This window comes from Dunckerocampus dactyliophorus, chromosome 15 (assembly GCF_027744805.1).
Source record: "Dunckerocampus dactyliophorus isolate RoL2022-P2 chromosome 15, RoL_Ddac_1.1, whole genome shotgun sequence".
NCBI classification, from domain to species: Eukaryota; Metazoa; Chordata; class Actinopteri; order Syngnathiformes; family Syngnathidae; genus Dunckerocampus; species Dunckerocampus dactyliophorus.
This window is the reverse complement of record NC_072833.1, coordinates 27390014-27413698: the sequence shown is the minus strand read 5'-3', so window position 1 is coordinate 27413698 and position 23685 is coordinate 27390014. Positions and strand designations below refer to the sequence as shown.

At 46.0% G+C, this 23685-nt stretch overlaps 2 protein-coding genes across 9 annotated transcripts in view; both read right to left on the bottom strand.

Moving 5' to 3' along the window:
* syt1a (synaptotagmin Ia) overlaps positions 1-11058 on the bottom strand; it is a 152947-nt gene extending 141889 nt beyond the window's left edge. For 2 of the 4 annotated variants that reach the window (XM_054800769.1, XM_054800772.1), the window contains exon 1: positions 10827-11054. The gene's annotated coding sequence lies outside the window, so the exon portion shown is untranslated. Of the gene's footprint in view, positions 1-10826 lie in introns of all 4 variants that reach the window. The other 2 variants (XM_054800775.1, XM_054800774.1) reach the window with 2 other exon arrangements.
* Positions 11059-20075: 9017 nt separating this feature from the next.
* The window catches only part of pawr (PRKC, apoptosis, WT1, regulator), a 44052-nt gene continuing 40442 nt past the window's right edge, over positions 20076-23685 (bottom strand). For 2 of the 5 annotated variants that reach the window (XM_054800702.1, XM_054800701.1), the window contains one exon: positions 20084-23561. In XM_054800702.1, coding sequence (XP_054656677.1) covers positions 23525-23561 — 37 coding nt within the window. In that variant the 3' untranslated portion in view covers positions 20084-23524. Of the gene's footprint in view, positions 23562-23685 lie in introns of all 5 variants that reach the window. The other 3 variants (XM_054800700.1, XM_054800704.1, XM_054800699.1) reach the window with 3 other exon arrangements.

Below are 23685 nucleotides of genomic sequence, written 5' to 3'. Positions count from 1 at the left end.
ACTTATCTTTTCCAGCTCGATTTAAGCCGAATCGGAGACTGATTAACCTGCTAATGCCTTGTACTTGTTGACCTTGTAACATCTACAGGTAAGTTGTCCACCTGGTGATTAGAGGACCTTCAGTATGTTGTAGCTTTTCTTTTGACCTCCTCCAGTGACTATGGCGTACGCAGTAGCAGTCTGGTCTTTCCGTGTTGTTTGACGCCATGGAATAAATGCTACTTGTAAGTTTCTAAGCTAGTTGTCGCAAAGGACTCTGGGAGATTCCAGTTTTCTTTGCGTGCACAGGGCAGCAGACTAACACTTAGTTGATGTTTGCTTTAACTGTTGCTTGTTTAGCGTAGCGTGCCAGCAAACATATCATATAATCAGATCCCCCCTCCCCCAGGGCAGCTTGCAGCAGTATCTGGTGGCTGTGCAGGATCACTGCATCCAGCCATTCCTAAATCTACATACTGTGGCTAACAGTCCCCTGCTTGCTCGTGATAAGGACAGCAGCTCTCGTTTATGCTTCCATAAAAGCAGTTATTCTACTGATGAAAAACAAGCACATGCATTCAGCGGGGAGGGGATGTCTGGGACTCAAGCCCCCGCGGGTGCTCTTAGCAGGGTTGGTCAGCCAGAGCGAGAGGATGGCTCCGGAGATATCGATTGAAGCTTCTCATAATCTGTGAGTGGACGCTGGCGAGGATGTTTGTGTGTGCACGGCGTGATGCTCTGACATTGAAGTTGCCCTTCACGGTCCTCCTGAGCTGCTTTAACACCTTTCCCCAGGAACTGTGGCGCCTTGTGCCACGAGCGGACTATTATCTTCTCCAGGGAAAGGAAAAACAAGGATTTTATGGCATGTCAGTATCCATAAAGGAAGAAAAACATAAATGTGACTTTCATGGCTGCATGACTGTAACCTGACAAGGCCACTGTCACTTTGCTGTGTGCAGACAGTATATCGTGTACATTTTTTACACCCTATATGAAACCACTTAGCTGAAGGACTTGTTTACACTCTGCAGTTAGTGACTTGTTTGTGAGCCTCTCATAAGCCACAAGGACCAAATAAAAACATTAAAATAAAACAATAAATGCCAGCAATTTAAAGAGGAGAACACAAAGTTCCTCTTCCTGTAATCATGCAGAATAATGACGCCCGCTATTGAGTTCTTGGGTGTCAGCCAAAAAAAATAAATACCTCCTGTGATTTGACATTTAATTGGAATACTTGTCAATAATGGTTGTCCGCCTCCGAGACTTTGCTTAGCGATCCATGTTTGTAAGTGGCTGCCTCTTCATTAAGACGGCAATGTGAGGAAAAACCTCATTATCTCACAATCAGCACAGCCTGCAGCACCATGCTAACTTATCATCTCTGGTCATTTGCATACGCAATTACCGTTAGCTTGCAGGGACACACGTGATTGACAGGGAGGCCTGGTTTGATTGGGCATCACTGCAGAACTTATAATAGAGAATGGAGTTGCACAATAGCTTTTTTTTCAAACCCATCCCGATAACTTTATGCTTCTCAAGACAGATACGGTACTGATAACCTAACGTTTTTCAAATGTAGATGGGAGTGTAGTTTGTGCACAGGCGGAGGCAAGAAGGACTGGAACAAATGAGGATTTGTTGATGTGTCCTAATGAACTATGATGACATGACTACCACCACATCACTACTACCAGGAGAACCACAGTATAGAGGGGGAGGAGCCACCTGGCGTGGCCCAGCAAGGTGCACTGTATCCGGGCACATAGTCCGAGCGGCCGGTGTGACACCATGGAAGTCTCTGGCAAACCTGTTGCACTTGCGGCGCTGGCGTTTCAGGTTTTTTGTGTGCTCGATGTTTTTTTTCCCCTCGCTGCGGAGCATTTGGTACAACATCCTTCCTCTGAAAGTGAATGTTTGTTCACAAGTGAGTTCGGGGGAGGTTACAGCAGGCCGTTAACGTCACACGCAGGAGAAAAAAGGAGTGCTTGATTTGCTCACCCACAGAGTACGGGTAATCTCACCTCATTGGAGCATTTTTTTAAATTATCGGATACCGGAGCCATTTTTAATGCTATGGGATGTATCGGCATGACGTCATAATTCCCTCATATCCGTCCAATTAACGTGCATCTCTAATGAATGCTGAACTAAATCTTTCGCTACCATGATGCAATCACATGACACTTCCTCTTTTGGCTCGCCCTTTTTCTCCTTAAGGTCGTGGCTCATGTCCAGAACAGGATCCATCACGCGGGGCGGGGCGGGGCAGCGGCTCATTATACATTCAAGGCCCATCTACTCCTTGCAAGTGCGAGCAGCATGTGAAGGTAATGAGTTCATTCAGGAGATAAGGAATGGGAAATTTCACCTGCACTCATCAAAGCGGAGGAGAGAAGAGTGATTATCATCAGGCTAGAAGAGTAAATAAGGATGCTAAGTTTATCCTGAGGCTTTGCAGTAAAGATTCCAGTGGTGTGAATAATCCAAGTGGACGGTGTCTGCCGCCCAGTGCAAGATGCTTTATATCAAATTTAAGCAGATGCCTAGCTATTATCCCTGGGCGCCGTGCTAATGAGTGTTTTTGTGTCTAACTGGGTGGACATGTTTTGCAGGAAAGGCCTCTGGCTGCCCCTTCCCGGCCTTAAAAGAAAGAATCTGGGCTGCGAGAGCGAGCTCAGCATGGAGCTTCCGTTGCGCACTCCTCCTCCATGGAGGCTGGGAACCAGCCAATAACTGAGGAAGAAATGGAGGCGACGCCACTGAAATTCCTGCAGAATGCGATGCAGCGAGGCTGGCACGTCCCACCTACAAGACTACGCTAACAGGCGAGGACAAGGAAAAAAAGGGGGGGGTGGGGGGGACAGGCGGCTGGCATGACAACCTATAGCCCGGCGGGAGACTTGGTTGCCATGGCGACAAACAAAAAGGATGTTCACATCAGAGGCAAGTTTCAGTGGCGGGCAGCAGACTTGTAGGGGAAGCGCAGGAATACATGTTTCCTTTTGCACTCGTCAGGATGAAGTTAGCGAGTAGAGATTACTGCTAGAGAAATCACATATGGCTTCGCAGCTACATAGGAGTCCAAGTGATGACGTGGTCCACAAAGCAAAGCTTGCTAGCTCAGTATGTCCACGTTTGGCCTTTGGATGGTAAATATGGAAGTTGCAATGAAAGCGATGGTTATGCCGCGGGGGGGGGGGATAAGGCATTTTCCTTGAATGCGTCTAATCTCATATGTCACATGCTGAATAAACCCACTTTATCGTTTCACTGATTGGATTACGCACGGTTTGTGCTACATGTAATTGATCGTGGCGGTGCGCCACTACAAAATAAAAGCCACCACACCTTAAACATGAGTCGTTTTTTTACTTGAAAAAGTGTTAAGTAATATGTTGTATGAATGGATATGTATGCTACATAGACACATATACAGTATAGATTATTACTTACACACATATTGACTACGATGAGGTTGAAAACAATGAAAAATATCATCAAGTCTGCCTTGCTGGCACTTGCTTACATGTGAGCACATACGCAACACATCTTGTGATTCTTATTATCGGGAGAATGAACAATAGCCTGTAAAATGTGCAGTCAACTGACGCCAGCGTGTCACATGCTAAACCTATCCAGCCTATCCAGCCAATGTGTGTGATCGCTCACCTTTCAATCTCATTCCACTTTCTGGCGTTTGTGTTCACACACGTCGTCTGACTGGCAGCAGCTCCAAGCGGCTATTACAGTCATCATCATCATCCCAACTTACTTTTTTAAAGTGTCACTTAACAATCTTGCTCTGCTGCTAGCATTCTAATACTTGTGGCTTGCCTTGAAAACACGAGTGTGTCCAGCTTTAGACAGTGATGCTATCAAAGGGGCCTCCAACATGGAGCTGACCAGCTGATGCTGAGTAGTTCACCAAAGAATATTTGCTTCACGGCTTAGTAGTTTTATGTGAAGCGTTCTATTCAAACATCACGCCTGTATTTAATGACAAATAAGCACACTGAGTGGACATGTGCTTTGTGAACAAAGTGCAACTTAAATGTTGGCAGTCACATAAAACACAAATAGCTCACCTCTCCTTTCTTTTTGTCAAAGTAGTTCCAACAGTGCTGCAAATTGGACACACGTGTGCTATCATCACCCTGGCCTCTGGATTTATACCGTTTAAACAGGACAGATTTCTAGAACAAAAATATTTCAGTAGTTCTTTTGCCAAATGTGCTATTTTGAACAAAATATATTATTGAACAATTCACTTGCCTTGTATTCTAAAACGAGCATCAAATTCAATTTGGGTTTTGTCAGATAGTACAACATTTAGTACTTTTGTACTATTCGCAGAGTACTATTCCACGAAATAGTTCAGGTAACAAAAGGAGGTCTTGCGATGTTCTCAGTTCATGTTCTGCTGGGTGTTGAAATAACTTCAATAAATAAGTTAAATAAATAAGTCACAAAATGTTCTCATTTTTTAAATAATTGTAGACGCAGCAGCGGCGGCATGCAGCCCACCACCACAGCTTCAAAAAAGCCATTAATCCAGATTAGTCCAGAGTTTCATACTTCACACTTTACTTTCTTCTTATAGGTCAAGGTCAAGGTTATTTATAAAGCACATTTAAACCCTTCATGCTGGCCCAAAGTGCTGCACGGACCCAACGGCGATAAGTGAATTCTAGGGAGGATTCCTTATTTATAAATAAAACATTTTCGTAGTTATGCCATAGAAAACATGTTATTTAAAACATGTTAAAATACCTTTTTCACATTATTAGAACCATCTAGACATTAAATAGCAGCCATGTAGTTGCCTTGACACTCCTATTAGCTAATACAGGATATATAATCTGAGAAAATAAGCCTTTTAAGACGGTTTACCTTGGAGGGAAGCATGATCAGTGGCAGACAGGAAATGATGTCGGGGTCCAAAGTGGAGTTTTAGCTTGTTATGCTACTATTAGGATGCCGATTATAATGTTACACTAAGTCCCCAACTAACGAACACAATTGGTTCCAGACGACCGTTCTTATGTCGAATTGTTCTTAAGTAGGGTAAAAGGTAATATTAGCAATGATATAGGTACTACATGTACGTGTATACATATACAGTATATGTGTATGTATGTAAATATGAGTTTGGATGCAGTAGTAATATTAAACCAGGATAATGAATGAAAAAAACAATAATAAAAGTGATATAATAATACGTAATGATAAATGTTATTTACCTTTGAAGAGGAGTGGTCGAGCATACGTCGTTGTGGAGGAGAAGGAGGAGGAGGAGGAGGAGTTATTGGAAAAAGGACAAATGGTGGTGGTGGTTAGACTCTTCTAAAAGAGGTAGTGTTCTGTGGGTGGTGTAGAATTAAGCAGGCCTATTAACTCTTCATAAACTTTAATCACACGCTCTGTCCGGGTTGTATTATTTATCTTTCCATTTAGCTTTACACTGTATCTCCCCAGTCTAACTCTTCCTCTGCTGGTCCCATTAGCAGTGTCACAGTGCCCTCTACTGGTCAAGCATGTACAGTAGCAGTAGAAATACTGATTGAGCGACTACAAGGCAAAATAAAATCAAATACAGACCAGTCGGCTTGTGTTCGTATCCGCGAGTGTTCGCTAGTCGGATGTTCGTAAGTTGGGGACCTAGTGTACATGATTGTGGTTGTTGGGATATAATTTAAACCTGCAATAAAAGCCTGTTGTTCCTGCAATCAAGTCTGATGCTCGTCTCAATGACCGACACCAAGTGACCGACGTAGAATACTACATTCACAAGTGGAATGGTGGTCTTCATGGCTTGCACTCTATTTGTATTTGGCCATTTTTATGCTTCAAAATGCTTACCAGTAACTTTGGCAAAAAATCTGCATATTTTTGGACTCATAATTGTCAACCATGACACAGTGATTAGTTCATAATGAATTAATTTGGGAAAAACTACAATAGAAGGAGGTTGTGAAGTACGACTGTATTTGTCTTATTTTGCACAGGGTGTATTCGTCATTTGATTTATTATGATGATTATGATTGGGTCTACGAGAACGAGACATTACTTTTCAGAAAAGGACAATGAAAAAGAATCTAGGACAACATATTGCAATCTACTAATTGAGTTTCTACTACGGTAGGCTCTTGTGCACTCTGTGTGTATGCTAGCGGCCCCGGCTCCACCCACCAATGACTGACTAAAGGGCTCACTCCGTTCATGCCGTTGTTCTGTGGAACAAACGCACCAAGGTGCTGAAAGTGATGCGCAAGGGAACCCTCTTGCTGCCTGTTAGGAGGCGAGAGACGAGGAAAACCAACACTATATCATGAATGAATCATTTAACAGCATCATGTGTTCATTCATCACAAAAGATGTGACCTGAGATACTATCGGTTGGTAGAAAAGACCATTTCCAGCATCTCTATTGGTGACGCGTCCTCCACCTGGTGAGGTCACAGATGATCGTTCATGGTAGCGTGACACCAGGGGTCATGTGACTTCATGACTAACAAAAAGGAAACCTTTCACTCTGATATTTACGAGACTTGCAGGCGTCAACAGGAAAGGAGCTTTTTGTGGCAAGAGAAAAGGCTCCGTCCTCTCTCACTTTGTTCAAATTGATGCTTTCGTCTTCAGTGCGATCAATTTAATTGTACGGACGACGGCGGCAGTCTTTGTGCGCTCTCATCAAAGCCACGGATGGCGCTCCATTCAGCGAAAGTCAGCGTTAGCCAGGAACACTGGGTGAAGGAGAAAAACATGGCCGGGAAGAGCAGTGGTTGATTGGACCATTGGTGGCATGGCCCTGGAGACCAGCAGGTGCATGATGGGACGTGCCCATGCAGGTCTCAGGTAAGCACAGGAAGAGAACTAGCTCTTCCATCATGCATCATGCACGTCACTAATAATTAATCTCTTTTATTGGCCGCTAGGGACGCTCCTCCAGGAAGGTGGGGGCAGGGCTACACACACACGTTCATCTCTAATAAGTGGCCCACAAAGCTCCTGCGGGAGAACGTGCGGACGCTGACTCTTTAGCAGCTCCAAGTATGAATCAGGATATTAAAGAAACGCAGGCGAGCCAAAAGCAATTTCCTCTTAAGGGAGATTTCAGAATGACAGCTCTCAGAGAGGAAGTTAAGCCGTAAAAATCACTCTTGCACATCTTCACCAGACGCCTACACCACATATTATTCATTTCATGCATTCCTGCACTTTATAAATAATCACTATTTCTTGGCAATAAAGCCATAAGTCGTCACATTATAGGAGGGAAATCTCTGCATGCACAACATGGGCTGTCAATCAACCATTGGACCAACAAGCTAAGGAGCCAAGGGTTGTTCTTATGAGTGTATAAAAGATAACGTGACGGCAGCGTTAGGATGCGCATCCTGCCGCACCATTGTAATCAAAACGTGATTCATATCAGCTTTGTTTCAGTGCACCACGCAGGTGATTTGTCTGCAAGTCCATCAAATCAAGGATGGAGGTGGCACAAGCGTGTGCGGTGGTTTCAGGGTGTAGGGTGACGTGTGAATAACAACAGTGGGAAGAAAGTTCTGCTTAGTTATAGGAGACAAGATAATGCAAGAGATTTTCACATGAGCTCACAACAACAATAAGTACAATAAAAATAGGACTTGACAAACGATCTTTGATTGAAGCGTCCATTTTGCACTATTGCGTTTGGATTTCCATTGTCCATCAAACGTCTCAGCGAGAGTTGGCTGTTGCCATGGAGGCCAGATGGGAAAACTGTGTTTGAGATTTCTTTTCATTTATGAATTGATGATTAACTCATTCAATATCATCAACCCAAACGCCCGATCCCAACAATGTATTTATACGTCTTTTACGTTTTGTTGCGCGAGAGGCTAAAGGAGGCGATGATGCAACTTCCCACCTAATGGACGAGGCTTCAGAGCAATTTGAATGCCATACAAACGACCACCAGGTGGCAGAAGTGTGCTTGATAAGAGCTCGGCGAAGCTCACGGGAGGAGGAAACAGGCATGACAAGAGGAGGAAGTGGAAGAGCGTGGAGGAGTGTAGTGTGCAGAGGGTTACGCATTGTAGGGAAATTTTAACACATGGACACACACGCGCGCGCACACACAGAGTTCATTTTCAAATGTGAAAACTGTGTGTTTGTGTTGTTTATGTTGTGGTACAGTTGTTTAGATATTTCAGCTGTCACAAAAGCAAAAAATATGAAATGTATCTTTTCACAAAAAGCTGCTTTTCTTCCTTTTTTAGTCAGGAGCTGATATTTACCTGAAACTCACCTATGTTCTACTGCTGACTACTAAAGAATGGAAAAAGGCAGAAACAAACATTTTGTTTCTGATGAAAGACGCAAGTCTGGTGTTTCCTTTGGTAGGTTCCATCTTGATAAAACCGTACAAGACAATATTCTGTGTGATCGGCCCAAATGGTGGAAAATAATGCCCGCTAGTGAAGGGGTTGTCTTTTGAAAAACGTCCGGGATCAAATGACTTAATATATGTTTTATTTATATATTTATTGATTATCATGAGACACTTTTTTTAGGGCTAGCAAAAACAGCACCTTAACGGCAGTAAGTCATTTATTCCATGAATTACATTCCAATGTTTGGCATAATTAACACATTAAGACAATTAACACACATAATTAACATAATTAACACGCATGCGCATCGGCAAGCAGGCACAGTAGCGTCTCCACAGCGTCTGCCGCCTGTCAATAACTTGATTCTGACCCGAACACATCAACAGCATATGTGCATATCCAACTCACAGACACGTCTCGAGTGCCTTCAGCATCGGAACGACACTTCCTCAATGTCACTGGACGACCGCAAGATGCATTCACAGACACTCCGAACATCACAAGAACATCTTTATTATACGTGGATGTGTGGCCTAAATAAGCCTAAAAACAAATGAAAGCAGGAAGTGGATACTCTTATCACTCGCCAGCGTAAGGCTTACTACGGAAATTACAACTCGAAAATCCATCTACACTCAAAACATGTGAATTCAACTTCCTGTAAGTCAGGTGGTGACTTTGAAGGCAGTCTCTCATGGCTCACAATAACACGGTAAAGTCTGATTGTGCTCCTATTAAAGAAATGAGTGTTACTTTAGACATGAGTGCTACCTTTTAGCCTGATTGAATTGTCACTCTTCATCCAAACAAGTAGAAATAAATAATAAATAGAATTGTCAGTGCCTGTCATTTACCTTTGTCTTTATGAAATAGGGTAACATTTCACCACAGCTGCAAATGGTGATTCTTCATGATCGATTCTTTTGAAAACTGTCAATCTTTCGACAGCCCGAGTTTTTTTCTGAACAAGAAATCTTGTCACATCTAATTATTTATAACAAGATTTCTTTTAGTTATTTTTGTCACTCCTAATTCTTCCAAGGTCATCTGCATTCATTCCATTTTCTCAGCTCTCAAGTGTACCAAAGGCAAATGTTCTTCTTATCACTGAAGAATCACCTGCACTTGCATTCTGCTACTCAGCGTGTTGATCTTGTAAAGCATCCTGCCTCCAGTGTTCCCACTGCAGGGCTATTCTGCTGATAGGGAGCTAACAGGAAGGGGAAGCACGCTACTCCTCCTCACAGGAAGGCCGCAACCAAGACTGCCACACAAGCCGCCATCATACAAAGGGACACGCTGGACAAACGTTTCCAGCCACAAGAGCATCCAAAGGTGAGGGTAAAGAAGCATGTGCATGCAAATAAGTGCTTGCAGGTGCCTTTTCATCTTGACGGCTTTTGTCTTTCTTGGAAAGTTCACAAGTTTGCCGGTCAAAAGGTTAGCATTATCACCTTCCCGCTTGCCTTTAATGAGATGATTTCCATGTGAACTTGAGCTGCTTTGCTGGTTTACACGCAAATAAAGCGGACATGCAGCAACCCTGACTGATGAGTGCTTGAGGATGCCTTGAAAGCCAAGCACATGAAAGCACCCTCAAGGTGTTTCAAAGAGCCATTTCCAGCCAGGAGCATTATCCATCAGCGCGTCAACGGCCTCCGCCTGCCTGCTTATGAAATGGAGAATCAGCAAGAGCCCCCGCAGAGAATGTAAACATAAGCTCTGCCTTGGGAAATGAGCCGCGAGGTCATTGGCTGATGGCTCTCTCTCTCTCCGTCACCTGGTAACGTTTGGACACCAGGGAGCTTCCTGCTTAATGTATTCCTGCTGCTAAACCGCTGCACCTGCCCTCCCCCTCCAACCTCCCCATCACCTCCTCTCTGCTTCCTGCTGAGAAGTCAGATCATCCCCAGGTGATAGGAGCATGCGTCCCTTTAACAACGGCTTGACACCCTCAGCTGGGAGCGGGAAGGAGTTCCAGGAAGTCTGAGAGTTCACATGACTGATTCAACATCTAAAAAGAGTTTATGAGGAGCAAAGTCACAGATGGCATTACAGCCCATTGCTTGTCTTGTTTGTTCCAAGCATCCCAGAAGAATAAAAAGAAGACTGGAGCTCATCTGATGGACAAACGCGGCGATGAGCTTCCATGAGATGAAAGCAGCCTGCCATCCTCCCTCCCCTTGTCACTCTGTCCGCCCACGCACCAACACCGTGGTTTCCCCTCACAACCGATGACATGCGGACCGCCGACGGCCACCAGCCACGCTCCGCCCCTCACCTCCAGAGGCTCACGTGCAGCCACAAACGCTTTTTAGCACAGAGCGGCGTAAAACAAAGCACCAGAACATCAATCACAGCATCCTCTCATCCTGACTGCGTCTCCTAGCTACAACACACGCGTCACAGGCACGCACTTTGTGAAGCAGGAATGGAACAGTTAGGAAAAGGAGTGCTCTTACCTGGCAACCTCACCTTCAGTTGCCGATCTGCTGGTCCTGGCGGGGAGGCGGAGGCATCTGGAGTTGGAGCAGCAGCAAAGCTCCACGCCAGAGAGAGAGAGAGAGAAATAGAGAGCGAGGGAAACGTAGAGGCGGCGCTTGGATGATGACTCTGTCAGTGCGCCGCACAGCCAGTCTTGAGGGAGCACAGCCGATGGCGCTAGTCCGCCTCCCCTTCAAACCAGCAAGACGGCAGACACTCCGCCGGCGTCGTCACGCCACAGTTCCTCGGAATCCCTCCAGCGTCCTGCATCAGGCAGTCCTTGTCCGTGATTGGCTGCGATGGTGAACAATGACGGAGATGTTGCATCACCTGAGTCAAAACATTAACAAGCCCCCACCCGCTGGCTGAGTGCCACCTCCACAACAACATGACCTCCACCATCTCCTTTGGGAATCACACGTGCACACGCCTGCTTGGAAGAACTGGACTTGTCCGTGATGTTGGTGGCGCCTGTCACAAGTCACGCCTGCAAGGTCACACGTTCATTAGCGTGATGGACGCTGCCATGGTGACCTCCAACTGGGCTGGAGATGCAGCCGCAGCTCATAGCAGCACAACAACAGGAAACCATCAGCATGTTGTCAAACGAACACTTCCCAGAAGATGTGCTCCTGTTAGCGCCGTTCCCATGTTTCCCAGCGGTGGCTCCCGCACTGGAGCGACCTGCGGTGTTCCATCGAGCCCTTTGAAAGGTCACGCTGCTCTCCAGCCAGAGTCCGATAATCAATAGCCTATTTATAGCAACACGACATTTTTTCACTTCTAGCAATGTGATCAGACTTCATTTCTGCTAAAGCAGCGTCCTGTGCCTCCAGGCCACGCTTCTAAATCTCTCTGCATCAAATCTAAGTGACAATTAGCATCAAGTAACAACAAAGCAAAACATGCTAGCTAGCTTGTTAGCGCAGTGCTTTGCCACATTTTATAACAATGAAATCAGCTAGCAGGCTTACCTTCAACTTGTGGATGAAGTGGACACATTCCAGGTGCTAGCAGTGCAAACTCATTGTTCTTTTATTTTGACGTGCTACCATTCAAATAACGCAGTTAAGCCCCGCCCACTTACCGTTTGTACGTCTTTTGTGAGCTGTCATTTTTAGAATGTAGAAGAAGAGTGGGTAGCAGTGGCAGAGCTACGGGGTGGCCACCCCCACGGCTGGGGGACAATTTTGACAAATGCGGCTGTGTGGTGCAGAACATTAGTTCAGCCTAACTGCCGTTTCCGCACGGACGCATTTCACTGCAACACACAACTTTCCGTGTGGAGGAGCTGTCAATAAAAGCGCGTCTTTCGTGAACTGCAAGCGGTGGGTACGTCTTCTGTGATTACTTTGGGCGGTTCGGCGTGCTTCCATCTGTGTGTGTGTGTTCACAGCGCCACACGTGGGGGTGCGTTGTGTGTTGCATCCTTTTCACCAAGCCATGCCTTCCTGTCTGGATGCTAATGTTTACTCATCTGGCACAGCATGGATGCTCTTTTTGCCAAAGAAAAAAAAACAAGCGTGTCACTCACTTCCTGGTATGGTCCCACCTTCCACGCCAGATCACCTGTAAGAACAAGATGGCCACCATCACGCCACGGCCCCCTCTAGTGAGAGCGGGCAGCCTTGAAGTGGTGATATGATGTATGACGATGGCGTGGAACGTACCATAGAATCCATGCTCGGGGGAGGGGGGGACATTACAGGATGTTTGTTGAGCCCGGAAAGGCGACAAGATATCACACGTGGATCTTTTCAAGCTGCAGGCAATTCTTTGTGAAACACGTAGGGATTCTTCTTCTTCTACTGGCGGCGCAAGCACGCTATTGATTGTTATCTGACAAGATGGCTGAGCTTCAAGCACCTTTGCTGCTAAATTCATACCTTTGTTTGTCGTGTACTCCATGATGAAATATTCATGAAGAGGGTTAGGTTAGGTTAGGTTAGGTTAGGTTACGTTAGGGTTAGCATGGTTCTTGTCATTTACTCCATGATGAAATATGCATCAAGAAATACATTTCATTATGCATCATACTGATTGGATTTTGTTTTGTATTTGTTTTGACTGTGCCTTTTCCAACAGTGGCTTCCTTCTTGCTTCTGATTGGTCCAACTTTGTTGTCCCCCAGACTGGCAGAAAAGTGTGTTTTAGTGATTGCTGACATGCCAACATCTTAGTCTTAGTTAATTAGCAAGGGGCGACCCGTACGAGCAAGCACCACGGTGCCATCTGAAGGCCCAATCATGCTATCTTTTTGTGGGTGCCACGCCAACGGCATGGCCTCACTGCTCATGTCGTGTGTCTGCGTGTGTGTGGTGTGTGCACCTATCAGCCCCATGATGCGTCGGAGCCAGGATTTATTTTTAGTCAGATGTGTCACATGATGCACTCTGCAGCTGCAGGCGAGCGCCGCAACATGCTATGCTAGGGCTGTGCAGCAAGGAAGCACACGTTGGCGTGGAGGCGGGGCCTGCAACATGAGAAGCCAGCCATGCAGGTGTGCCTAATGTTTGCTGTGACGTGAATAAAGGAAAAGTCAATCAGTTATTTGAATACTTTGAATGGCGAAAGATGTGCTATCAGTCTGCAATCAGTGACTCGCAACAAGGCGGAATAAAGCCACCTGACGTCACAGCACAAGCGTTAACCAGCAGATGCTTCATTACACTTCTGTCGTAACGCAAATGCAGTCATTAGCACAGCTGCTTTTTGGTCATCACGTTTAGTGGTGTAATGATGCTGATTGGCCACAGAGGGCAGTCAAGAGGCAGCAAGGTTGAATGGTTTTGGACGGTGTTGGTGGTAAGTAGAGTCCCTTCATATAGACCACACGTGTCAAACTGGTGCCCTGGAGGGCCGAGACGCTGCAGGTTTTCTCTCCAAGCAGTTTCTTCAGCAGGTGATTTAATTGATGAGCTCCTTCCCTCAAACTGAAGGTGTTGATCATTAAAATCACCTGCTTTAGTGACTGGCTGGAAAGAAAACCTGCAGTGTCTCGGCCCTCCATGGCACCAGTTTGACACCCCTCATGTAGAGAGTTACGACAACTGAGATTACGCCTCCATGTTGGGGCCAATTCAAGCGCTTGGCTTGCGTGCACAGTACGACAAGGCATGTAAATTGCACAAAGAGATGCATGCAAAATGCCTGTTTTATAATTACAGTCAAACCTGTCTTAGTGGCCACCTTTATAGAATGGCCACCTGCCTATAGCAGCCACTGAAAAATGCCCCGCAGCAAATTTACATGTTATAGACCCTGTGTATAGCAGTCACCTGACCAACGCGGCCAGCGGCCACCCGTTTTGTCTCCCTTGGTCAATATCTGACCGCATATAGCGGCCAAATTACCAACTCAAGTAGAAGCTTCATGCACGAAAAAGTTTAGTTTTTTCATCAATGAAGGCGTCGTGTGTAGACTTTAATTACTGAGTCCTAGCTCAGTCACAATCATTCACAAGATCCACACAAACCGTCAGTTGTTCCACATAAAAAAGCCGTCTTCTTTTGAGCTTGCTATTTCCTGGTCAAACATGTAACTTTAAGAGCATTTGCACCAAAACATTACCGCAAAGTATGCTGGGAACAGGACGTGCTCCCAGCGACGCTACAATAAAAAAAGAACATACGCTAGCATGCATGCGGCAGCGGGAGCAAAACTGAGTTTGGTTGTACTTAATTGAAGTATTTTAGAATGTACTCACGTTATTTTTCATCAATCCTCATCCACAAATCCATCAAAGTCCTCATCTTCTGTATTCGACACAAACAAAGCCGTCTTCTTTTCCGTTCGCTACTAGTCTGTTAACTTGTCAGTGTTATTCAGCTCCGAAGCAAAGAAGGAAACTTCTCCTGTTGCTTCTGCCAACTTTATTTCTTGAACGCGGCCACCAGACAGCAGCTCAGAACACACACACATCTCTCAGCATCGTCTCTCCTTCCTGCTTGCCCACAAGGCAAAGGTTAAACAAGCCCCACTACATAGCTGTCCAGCCAATGCCTGTAAGAAATGACACCGTTTATTTCCTGGTGTGCACTGGTCAATACTGTAATGCCGCTTGTTGTGGGGAAGGAGAGACTCACGTCGCCGATGCACTTTAATGGCTTTATTAACAGCGGAGAACACTGCAGGACTTTACATCCACGCCAACATAAACACACTTCCCAACTCTCTCCAAACTCACAGCTAGCACTGAGCCTAGCTCTCCTGCTCGGGACGCCCACCGTCACTTCCCGTCACTTCCTGATGAACTAAAGCTGTAATGACACTCTGCCGTATAAAAAGTAAAATATTTAAAAAAGCGTAAGACATTACTAGCACAGCTTTGTTCTGTGGGTGGTGGATATATTCTATCAGTTATTATTAAGCCTCTAGCTTCCTTTTAGTAAGTAAAAACCTTGGCTATGATTGCACTACATTGTCATGTAGACCTACAAAGTACACTTGGAAGAACAAGAGGTGAATAAATGTATTGCAACTGATGTGAAACTGATGAGGGGTAGGATTAAATAAGCTTTGCTTCTTCCTACTCCTTTTTGGACATGCAAAACTGTGAATTGTACTATGTGATGTGCTACTGTTTGACTCATATGCATGTTCAGGATGAATTAAAACCATGAACCATGAACCATGATAATAACAAGCCTAATAGTTCTGTACAACTTTTATCCGCAGTCCGCAGTGCCCTCTACTGGTCAACATTATTATTTTTTTCCCCCTTTTTTTCCTCTACTGGTTAACATTCAAACTGGATGCCAACCTGTCTATAGAGGTCACCTGTCTGTAGCGGCCACTTTTGCAGACTCCCTCTAGTGGCCGCTAATATGGTATCATTTGACTGACTTGACTGCATGAATGAAAACATTGTTGAACTGTTATGGACATCATGCATGAATGCTTTGCCAACTGCTTATTAAATTAGCAAATGCAGTCTACATTAAAACAATATGAATTCTGTTGAATATGGAACAATTGCATGAACTTCAACATTTGGTTTCAACTGTAAATGGAATAAAAGCAGAATTTCACGATACATTCAATGCCAACAGATTTCAAAATGAATGCACTTTTATAGGTTTGCTGGAGATCATGGATGACTTTATTTGCAACCAGAGGTGATTTACTCCAGAATCATTCTTAACTCTAAGCATCCATGACAGCCTTATTTTTATAGTATATTTTAGGTTTAGGCTACTTTCTTATATCAAAACAATGAAGTAGAACACAACATTTAGGTAAACACGCTCGCTCCAAAACGTGCCAAGCTCATCAAGAGATGCCTTAAACTTAGTAACATCGCCCCAGGTGGCTCTGTCAAGTTTTTAAAACATTGTGACATTAAACATGTTAACATATACAGAGCCTACCTCACACAGCTTTGAAGACGAGTTCTGCTTCCAGCCCAAACAGTTGATTTTATTTTCCCAAATTGTCCGTCTGTTGACATCTGAAGGGAATCTGTAAAGCTTGAAACCCTTGTCATGTCTTTTTCCCAAAATGGCGCCGTGTGAGTGGCTGCCGGTTACAGCAGTTCTGTACTTTTCTTCCACCTCTTAGTGTTTTTATAGTATTTTAGTCTTCTTCTTACTTTTTCTTTTGGTCGCATTTGGTCGAGTATGCAGCTATGGAGGTTCATATTGTTACTTTTCTAGTCTGCGCCTTGATGCTCTTTGAACTTTTCAGTTCAACTGTGGGAAACCTCTTCAGCCACGGCTCCCCATTCAACCAAGGCTCAATTGTTTACACCCGGGATCAGCTGTTAGCCCTGTGCCACACACCCCCTCTCTGCGTGGAGAGGCCGGAGATCCCCAAGGAGCTGCGGAGGAGCAGAAGAGGATGCAGGTCGGGAGTGAAGTGCAAGAACCGGAAAAGACGGTACAAGCCATGTCTACCGTCTGTCATCATGGGGAACGTAAGATCCCTCCCCAACAAGATGGAAGAGCTAACGGCACTGACCCGACTGCAGAGGGAGTACCGGGAATGCAGCCTCATGTGCTTCACGGAGACGTGGCTGAGTGAACTTTCTCCGGATTCACATGTCGCACTGGACGGATTCCAGCTGGTACGAGCGGACAGGAAGGCAACGGAGAGCGGTAAGAAGAAGGGAGGGGGAATCGCTGTGTTTGTGAATGATAGATGGTGCCGGGACACATCTGTGTGAAGGAGCAACTGTGCACCAGAGACGTGGAACTGTTAGCGGTTAGCATGCGGCCATACTACCTTCCGAAGGAGTTTTCACATGTTATTGCTATGACTGTGTACCTCCCTCCTTCAGCGGTCGCTGCTGCAGCTATAGAGCAGATCCACACCATCGTCTCTCAACTTCAGAACCAGCACCCCCAATCCCTCCTCCTCATCTCCGGTGACTTCAATCATGCTTCCCTGTCCTCTGCTCTTCCCACCTTCACCCAGTATGTCAAATGCCACACTAGAGACTATAAAACTTTGGACCTCCTGTATGCAAACATCAAGGATGCATACACCTCATCCCCCCTCCCCCCGCTGGGTCGTTCTGATCACAACCTCGTCCATTTCGTCACAGACTACACTCCAGTAGTGAATAGACAACCCCCTGTGAAGAGGCCTGTGAAGCAGTGGTCTGAGGAGAGCAGTGCTAGGCTCAGAGACTGCTTCCAGACAACAGACTGGGAAGCGCTCTGTAGTCCCCATGGCAGTGACGTTGACAGCATGACGCACTGCATCACAGTCTATATAAACTTCTGTGTGGAGAACACTGTGCCCTCCAAGTTGGTGCGGTGTTTTCCCAACAACAAACCCTGGGTGACCTCTGAGATTAAGGCCCTGCTAAACAAGAAGAAGAGGGTCTTCAACTCGGGGGACAAGGAGGAGCTGTGCAGAGTCCAGAGGGAACTCCGGCATAAGATCAGGAAGGGGAAGGACTGCTACAGGAGGAAACTGGAGAAGCGGCTGGAGGAGAATAATGCCAGGGAAGTCTGGAGAGGCCTGCAGACCATCACAGGCCATAGCAAAGGAGTGGGGAGAGACCAAGCCAGTGGGGACAAGATCTGGGCAGATGAACTCAATCTGTTTTTCAACAGATTTGAATCTGCCCCCCCTCCCTCCCCTACCAACTCACCACTCTTCACCCCCACATCCGCATCACAGCCATCCTCTACCCCCCTCTCCATAACTGATGATCAGGTGAGAAGTCAGCTGAAGAAGATCAAGGCAAGGAAGGCCCCGGGACCGGACGGCATCAGCCCTAGAATCCTCAAGGACTGTGCTGACCAGCTCTGTGGAGTGTTAAGGCACTTGTTCAATCTCAGTCTGAGCCTGGAGAAAGTCCCGGCCCTGTGGAAGACCTCCTGTGTGGTCCCGATACCAAAGACACCGCGTCCCAAGGAGCCTAACCACTTCAGGCCTGTTGCCTTGACCTCTCACCTGATGAAGACCATGGAGAGGATTATCCTGCAGCACCTGCGACCCCTGGTGGGCACTCAGCTGGACCCCTGCAGTTTGCTTACCGGCCTCGGATCGGAGTGGACGACGCAGTAATCTACCTGCTGCACAGATCACTGCTACACCTGGAGGACAGCGGGAGCGCTGTGAGGGTCATGTTTTTTGACTTCTCCAGTGCCTTCAACACCATCCAGCCGTCACTACTCAGAGTGAAGATGGAGAGTGTGGGAGTAGACCAACACCTGACTGCATGGGTTATAGACTACCTCACCAACAGACCACAGTATGTGAGGCTCCGTCACTGTGTGTCTGACATGGTACTCTGCAGCACAGGTGCCCCTCAGGGTACGGTGCTCTCCCCTTTCCTCTTCACCCTCTACACCTCGGACTTCACACACAACTCCACACAGTGTCACATCCAGAGGTTCTCCGATGACACAGCCATCGTTGGTTGTCATCTCACATCTCACTTCACACTGGTGAACATCTAGGGAGCGGACATAGAGTTGGTAGACAGCTACAAATTCCTGGGTGTTCACCTTACCAACAAACTGGACTGGTCCGTCAACACCCACGCCCTCTACAAGAAGAGCCAGAGTTGCCTCCACCTGCTGAGGAGACTGAGGTCCTTTGGTGTGTGCAGGACTCTTTTACGGACCTTTTATGACTCTGTGGTGGCCTCAGCCATCTTCTATGCTGTGGGCTGCTGGAGAGGGGGCAGCACGGACAGGGACAGGAGCAGGATCAATAGACTGATCAGGAGAGCGAGCTCTGTCCTGGAAGGTCCTCTGGACTCCGTGGAGGAAGTGGGGGAGAGAAGGATGTTGGCTAAGCTGACATCCATCATGGACAACACCTCTCACCCGCTACATGACACTGTGGGTTCCCTTAGCAGCTCCTTCAGCAGCAGACTGTTACACCCACGGTGTAAGAAGGAGAGGTTCCGCAGGTCCTTCATACCGACCGCTGTCAGGCTCTACAACACCTGCACCACCTGAACCATGTTGTAGACACTATGTATTCTTTACTTGCGTATCTTGCTTGCTGCTGTACAAAGTGAATTTCCCTGCTGTGGGATAAATAAAGTACAATACAATACAAATACAATACAAATACAATGTCTATTTGTGCACCCAAATGCACAACAACCCAGCATTTTTGGAGAATAAACAAGAATACTGTAAAGAAAAGGCGAACACAAACGCAAATTTGGCCCCAAGATGGCTCCACAAGTCATGTGACCGTGTTGTTTCGAGTCGTCATGTTGCAACTTGGCCACACGGTGGTCTAGTGGTTAGCACGTTGGCCAATACAGGAACAGCCTGGGTTCGATTCTCCCCTGGGCATTTCTGTGTGGAGTTTGCATGTTCTCCCCGTGTGCGTGTGGGTTTTCTCCGGGCACTCCGGCTTCCTCCCACATTCCAAAAACATGCAGGTGAGGTTAATTGGTGACTATATTTGTCTATATGTGCCCTGCGATTGGCTGGCGACCAGTCCAGGGTGTACCCCGCCTGTCGCCCAAAGTCAGCTGGGATAGGCTGGGATGGAGGGACTGTAGTGGTAACAAAGTTACATCGCCAACTAGTGGCCTGATATGCAAACTGCAGCATGAGTAGAAGGCTGTCTGACATCCACAGTTTTTTATTTGACAAAGAAACGAGATAGTCTTTTCATTGGACAGCAACAATGTAGCATGTAGTTGGATGACAGGCCACTAGTTGGCGATGTAACGTAACGTTTAAAGACCAAATGTGATGTAAACAAACATGATGGAACCTTTTAACCTGTGAAACCTTTGCTATGCTACATTTTGCAAAGCCAACGTTACAGGGTTGGCATTATAATCACTATTTACATCCCGGATGGGCGGGGCCTATCGCTTTATAACAGGGGTGTGGCCCACCACACATTAACTTATAATTTAACAATTAAACTAAAAAACAACAACAGCAAAAAAGGAACAATCAGCAATAGAATCAAAATATCAAGAGAAAAACAATTGAAATAAGAGATTTATAAAAAGTTATATTATGAGAGGCAAACAAAACAAATAAAGTTGTCATTTTTGGAATGGAACAAGTTAGAATGTTACAAGAATAAAGTCAAAGTATGGGAATAAAAGCATAATTACCAAAAGAAAATCTACAACAAAGTTGTAACATTAGTTGCCACAATAGTTGGAACATTTGAAAAAAAAAACAGCAAAAATGGGGGAAAATAGCAAAGAGTGAAGTTGATCATCTTGAAACATGTTGTTAGCATCTTGAAACATATCCTTAGCATTCTGAAATATATTGTTAGCATCTTGAAACATATTCTTAGCATGCTGAAATATATTGTTAGCATCTTGAAACATGTTGTTAGCATCTTGAAACATATTCTTAGCATGCTGAAATATATTGTTAGCATCTTGAAACATGTTGTTAGCATCTTGAAACATATTGTTAGCATGCTGAAATATATTGTTAGCATCTTGAAACATGTTAGTATCTTGAAACATATTCTTAGCATGCTAAAATATATTGTTAGCATCTTGAAACATGTTGTTAGCATCTTGAAACATATTCTTAGCATGCTGAAATATATTGTTAGCATCTTGAAACATGTTGTTAGTATCTTGAAACATATTCTTAGCATGCTGAAATATATTGTTAGCATCTTGAAACATGTTGTTAGCATCTTGAAACATATTCTTAGCATGCTGAAATATATTGTTAGCATATTGAAACATATTGCTAGCATCTTGATACATGTTGTTAGGATCTTGAAACATGTTAGCATATTGAAACATATTAGCATCTTGAAAGCTATTGCTAGCATCATGAAACATGTTGGTTACAAAACATCAGTGGTAAGTTGTATCCCTTCATTTTCACAATGTGGCTCTCGCTGGAAAAACATTTGGACCCCCCTGGTTTATAATAACAATCATCATAATGCTACCAATAATGGGCTTCCAAGGTATGATGGCGGGTGAAGCGGTAGTGTGAGTAAACTAGAAGGATGTATGTTTGTGTGCTGCTATGACGACATGCATTTCCCAGCATGCACTGCAAAGCCTCAGGCTGTCGTGATGTGGTTGAAAGGGATGAAAGTCTCCATCCCCCTGATCCCCCTCCCCCCCCAGCAGTAGAAGCGTTTCACAGTCAAGATGATCTTGGTGGAACAAAGTGAGAAGATGGAGATGATTGGTGAGTAAAGATGACACCGCAAGGATGACAATCCAACAAGCTTGTTTGCCTTGAAGGCCACAGGAAGGCGGGCATTGCACGTGATTGACAGCTGCGTTTGAGCGTAAGAGCAGATGACAGATGGTCGACGAGCACATGCCGTCTGGACAAGGTGAATACTATCTTCCATGTTGGCATCCCAAGGAGATGCCGACTTGGCACGGCGGATGAGGAGGAGGAGGAGGAAGGAGGTGTTCCCTGACAATGCGTCGTGTCAGGGAGACCGGACGCCGCTGCCATGGCAACGCAGAGTGACCTTCATGGACGCTGTGAGTCATCCACCACATTCTCACTTTGGAAGCAGAAGGACTGACACACGCGTTCCATCAGTGGTCTTCATCCTGCACGAGAATGACAGCAGTCGTGTCCATGGGTTCTCTTTCTGCAGGAGATTCCATCAAATAGACCATCTTTGAGTGGCCACAATTTGGTGCTACCAGTTGGCCGTCGCTCCTAAACACATTGTGACGGGACCGTCTGCTTCTTAACACGCCTGCTCTGCCAGAGAATACGACGATGTAGCAGGAAGGATCAGTGCTGCCACTATCGAACGCACGTATTGCTCTTTTCAATGAGCAGTGCATCCTCCTGTGACCCCCCCCCCCCATCTAAAAGCACTCACAGGTGGTTCAGTCTTGTTTGCCACATAAAAACACATATTTGTATTCCTAAACATATTTATTTTGCTTCTCATGGTTTTTTACTCCCACATCATCCGTGAAGGCGCTCCTTCCTTCCCCTGCCTGGGACGTTAACGGCCTGTCCTAACTTCCCCTCAGGCCTCCTGAAACGCCGTTTGAAAAGTGCAAAAGGTTTGCCAGAGACCTCCGTGGCGTCACACAGGCCGCTCGGAGCGTGTGCCTGAATCCAGTGCACCTTGCTGGGCCACAGCAGGTGGCTCCTCCCCCTCTATACTCTGGTTCTCCTGATAGCAGTGATGTGCTAGTAGTAATGTCATATTTCATTAGGACACATCAACAGGTACTAACTTGTTCCAGTCCTTCTTACCTCCACGTGTGCACTAACTACACTTCCATCTACATAAATAAGGTAGAAATAAAAAAATTATGTGTTATTGGTGTCAGTTTGAGGCCACACGGTGGTCTAGTGGTTAGCATGTTGGCCAATACAGGAACAGCCTGGAGATGGGAAGACCTGGGTTGGATTCTCCCTTGGGCATTTCTGTGTGGAGTTTGCATGTTCTCCCCGTGTGTGTGTGGGTTTTCTGGGTACTCCGGTTTCCTCCCACATTCCAAAAACATGCATGTTAGCTTCATTGGGACTCTAAATGGTCCATAGGTATGAATGTGAGTGTTTGTCTATATGTGCCCTGCCATTGGCTGGACACCAGTCCAGGGTGTACCCCGCCTCTCGCCCGAAGTCAGCTGGGATAGGCTCCAGCATGCCCCCGTGACCCTAATGAGGATGAAGCGGTATAGAAAATGGATGGATGGATGGATGGTATCAGTTTGAAAAAAAGGCTCCCTGCCCCCCTTGCAGCCATGTATACTAAATCAAAATAACTGTGTCCCCAGAACGGCAGTCTACCGCCCCCTCTGGTGAACAGCTGCAAGTGCATCTCAGAGTCTCGCTTGCTTGAAGGGTGTGGCTGATTGACACACACAGGACTAAGTCGCATCTAGCCCCGCCCTTTAGGCTCCCGACCACTAGGTTGGGGTGGGGGTGCCAAAACACAGCCATTTTGGCCCCCGTCACAACTTTTAGCATCAGGAGGCAAAGTGTGTGACAAAGCATCGATCGGGAGACACAGCTATGCCGTTGCCATGGCTACCGGGGGAAGACAAGCAGCCCATGACTCAATTCCCAGCGGAGGAACGAGACACTCCAGTCTGTCATGCTGCTGCTTAGAAGCTCTGTGCGCGCGCGCGTGTCCAGTGGCTGATGAAGTGTGGATTATAACAGGAACATTTTGACAGAAGCTCCATTTCTTGGCCAATCATCTCCCACGGCATCCCACCTCATGTCGGAGATGAAGATTCCACAAGTATTCCTTGCTTCCGTCCTTATCTGTCATCTGGACTCCCGCCTGCTCCCAGCGACCTGCAGATGCCAGAGATTGGCCAAACGGACAGAAAACGCCTCGGTGAAATATGGCCGACCTTCTTCAGCTACAAGATAAGGGCCGCCTATCGTTCCACGCATCTCCTTAGGATCTCAAGACCCT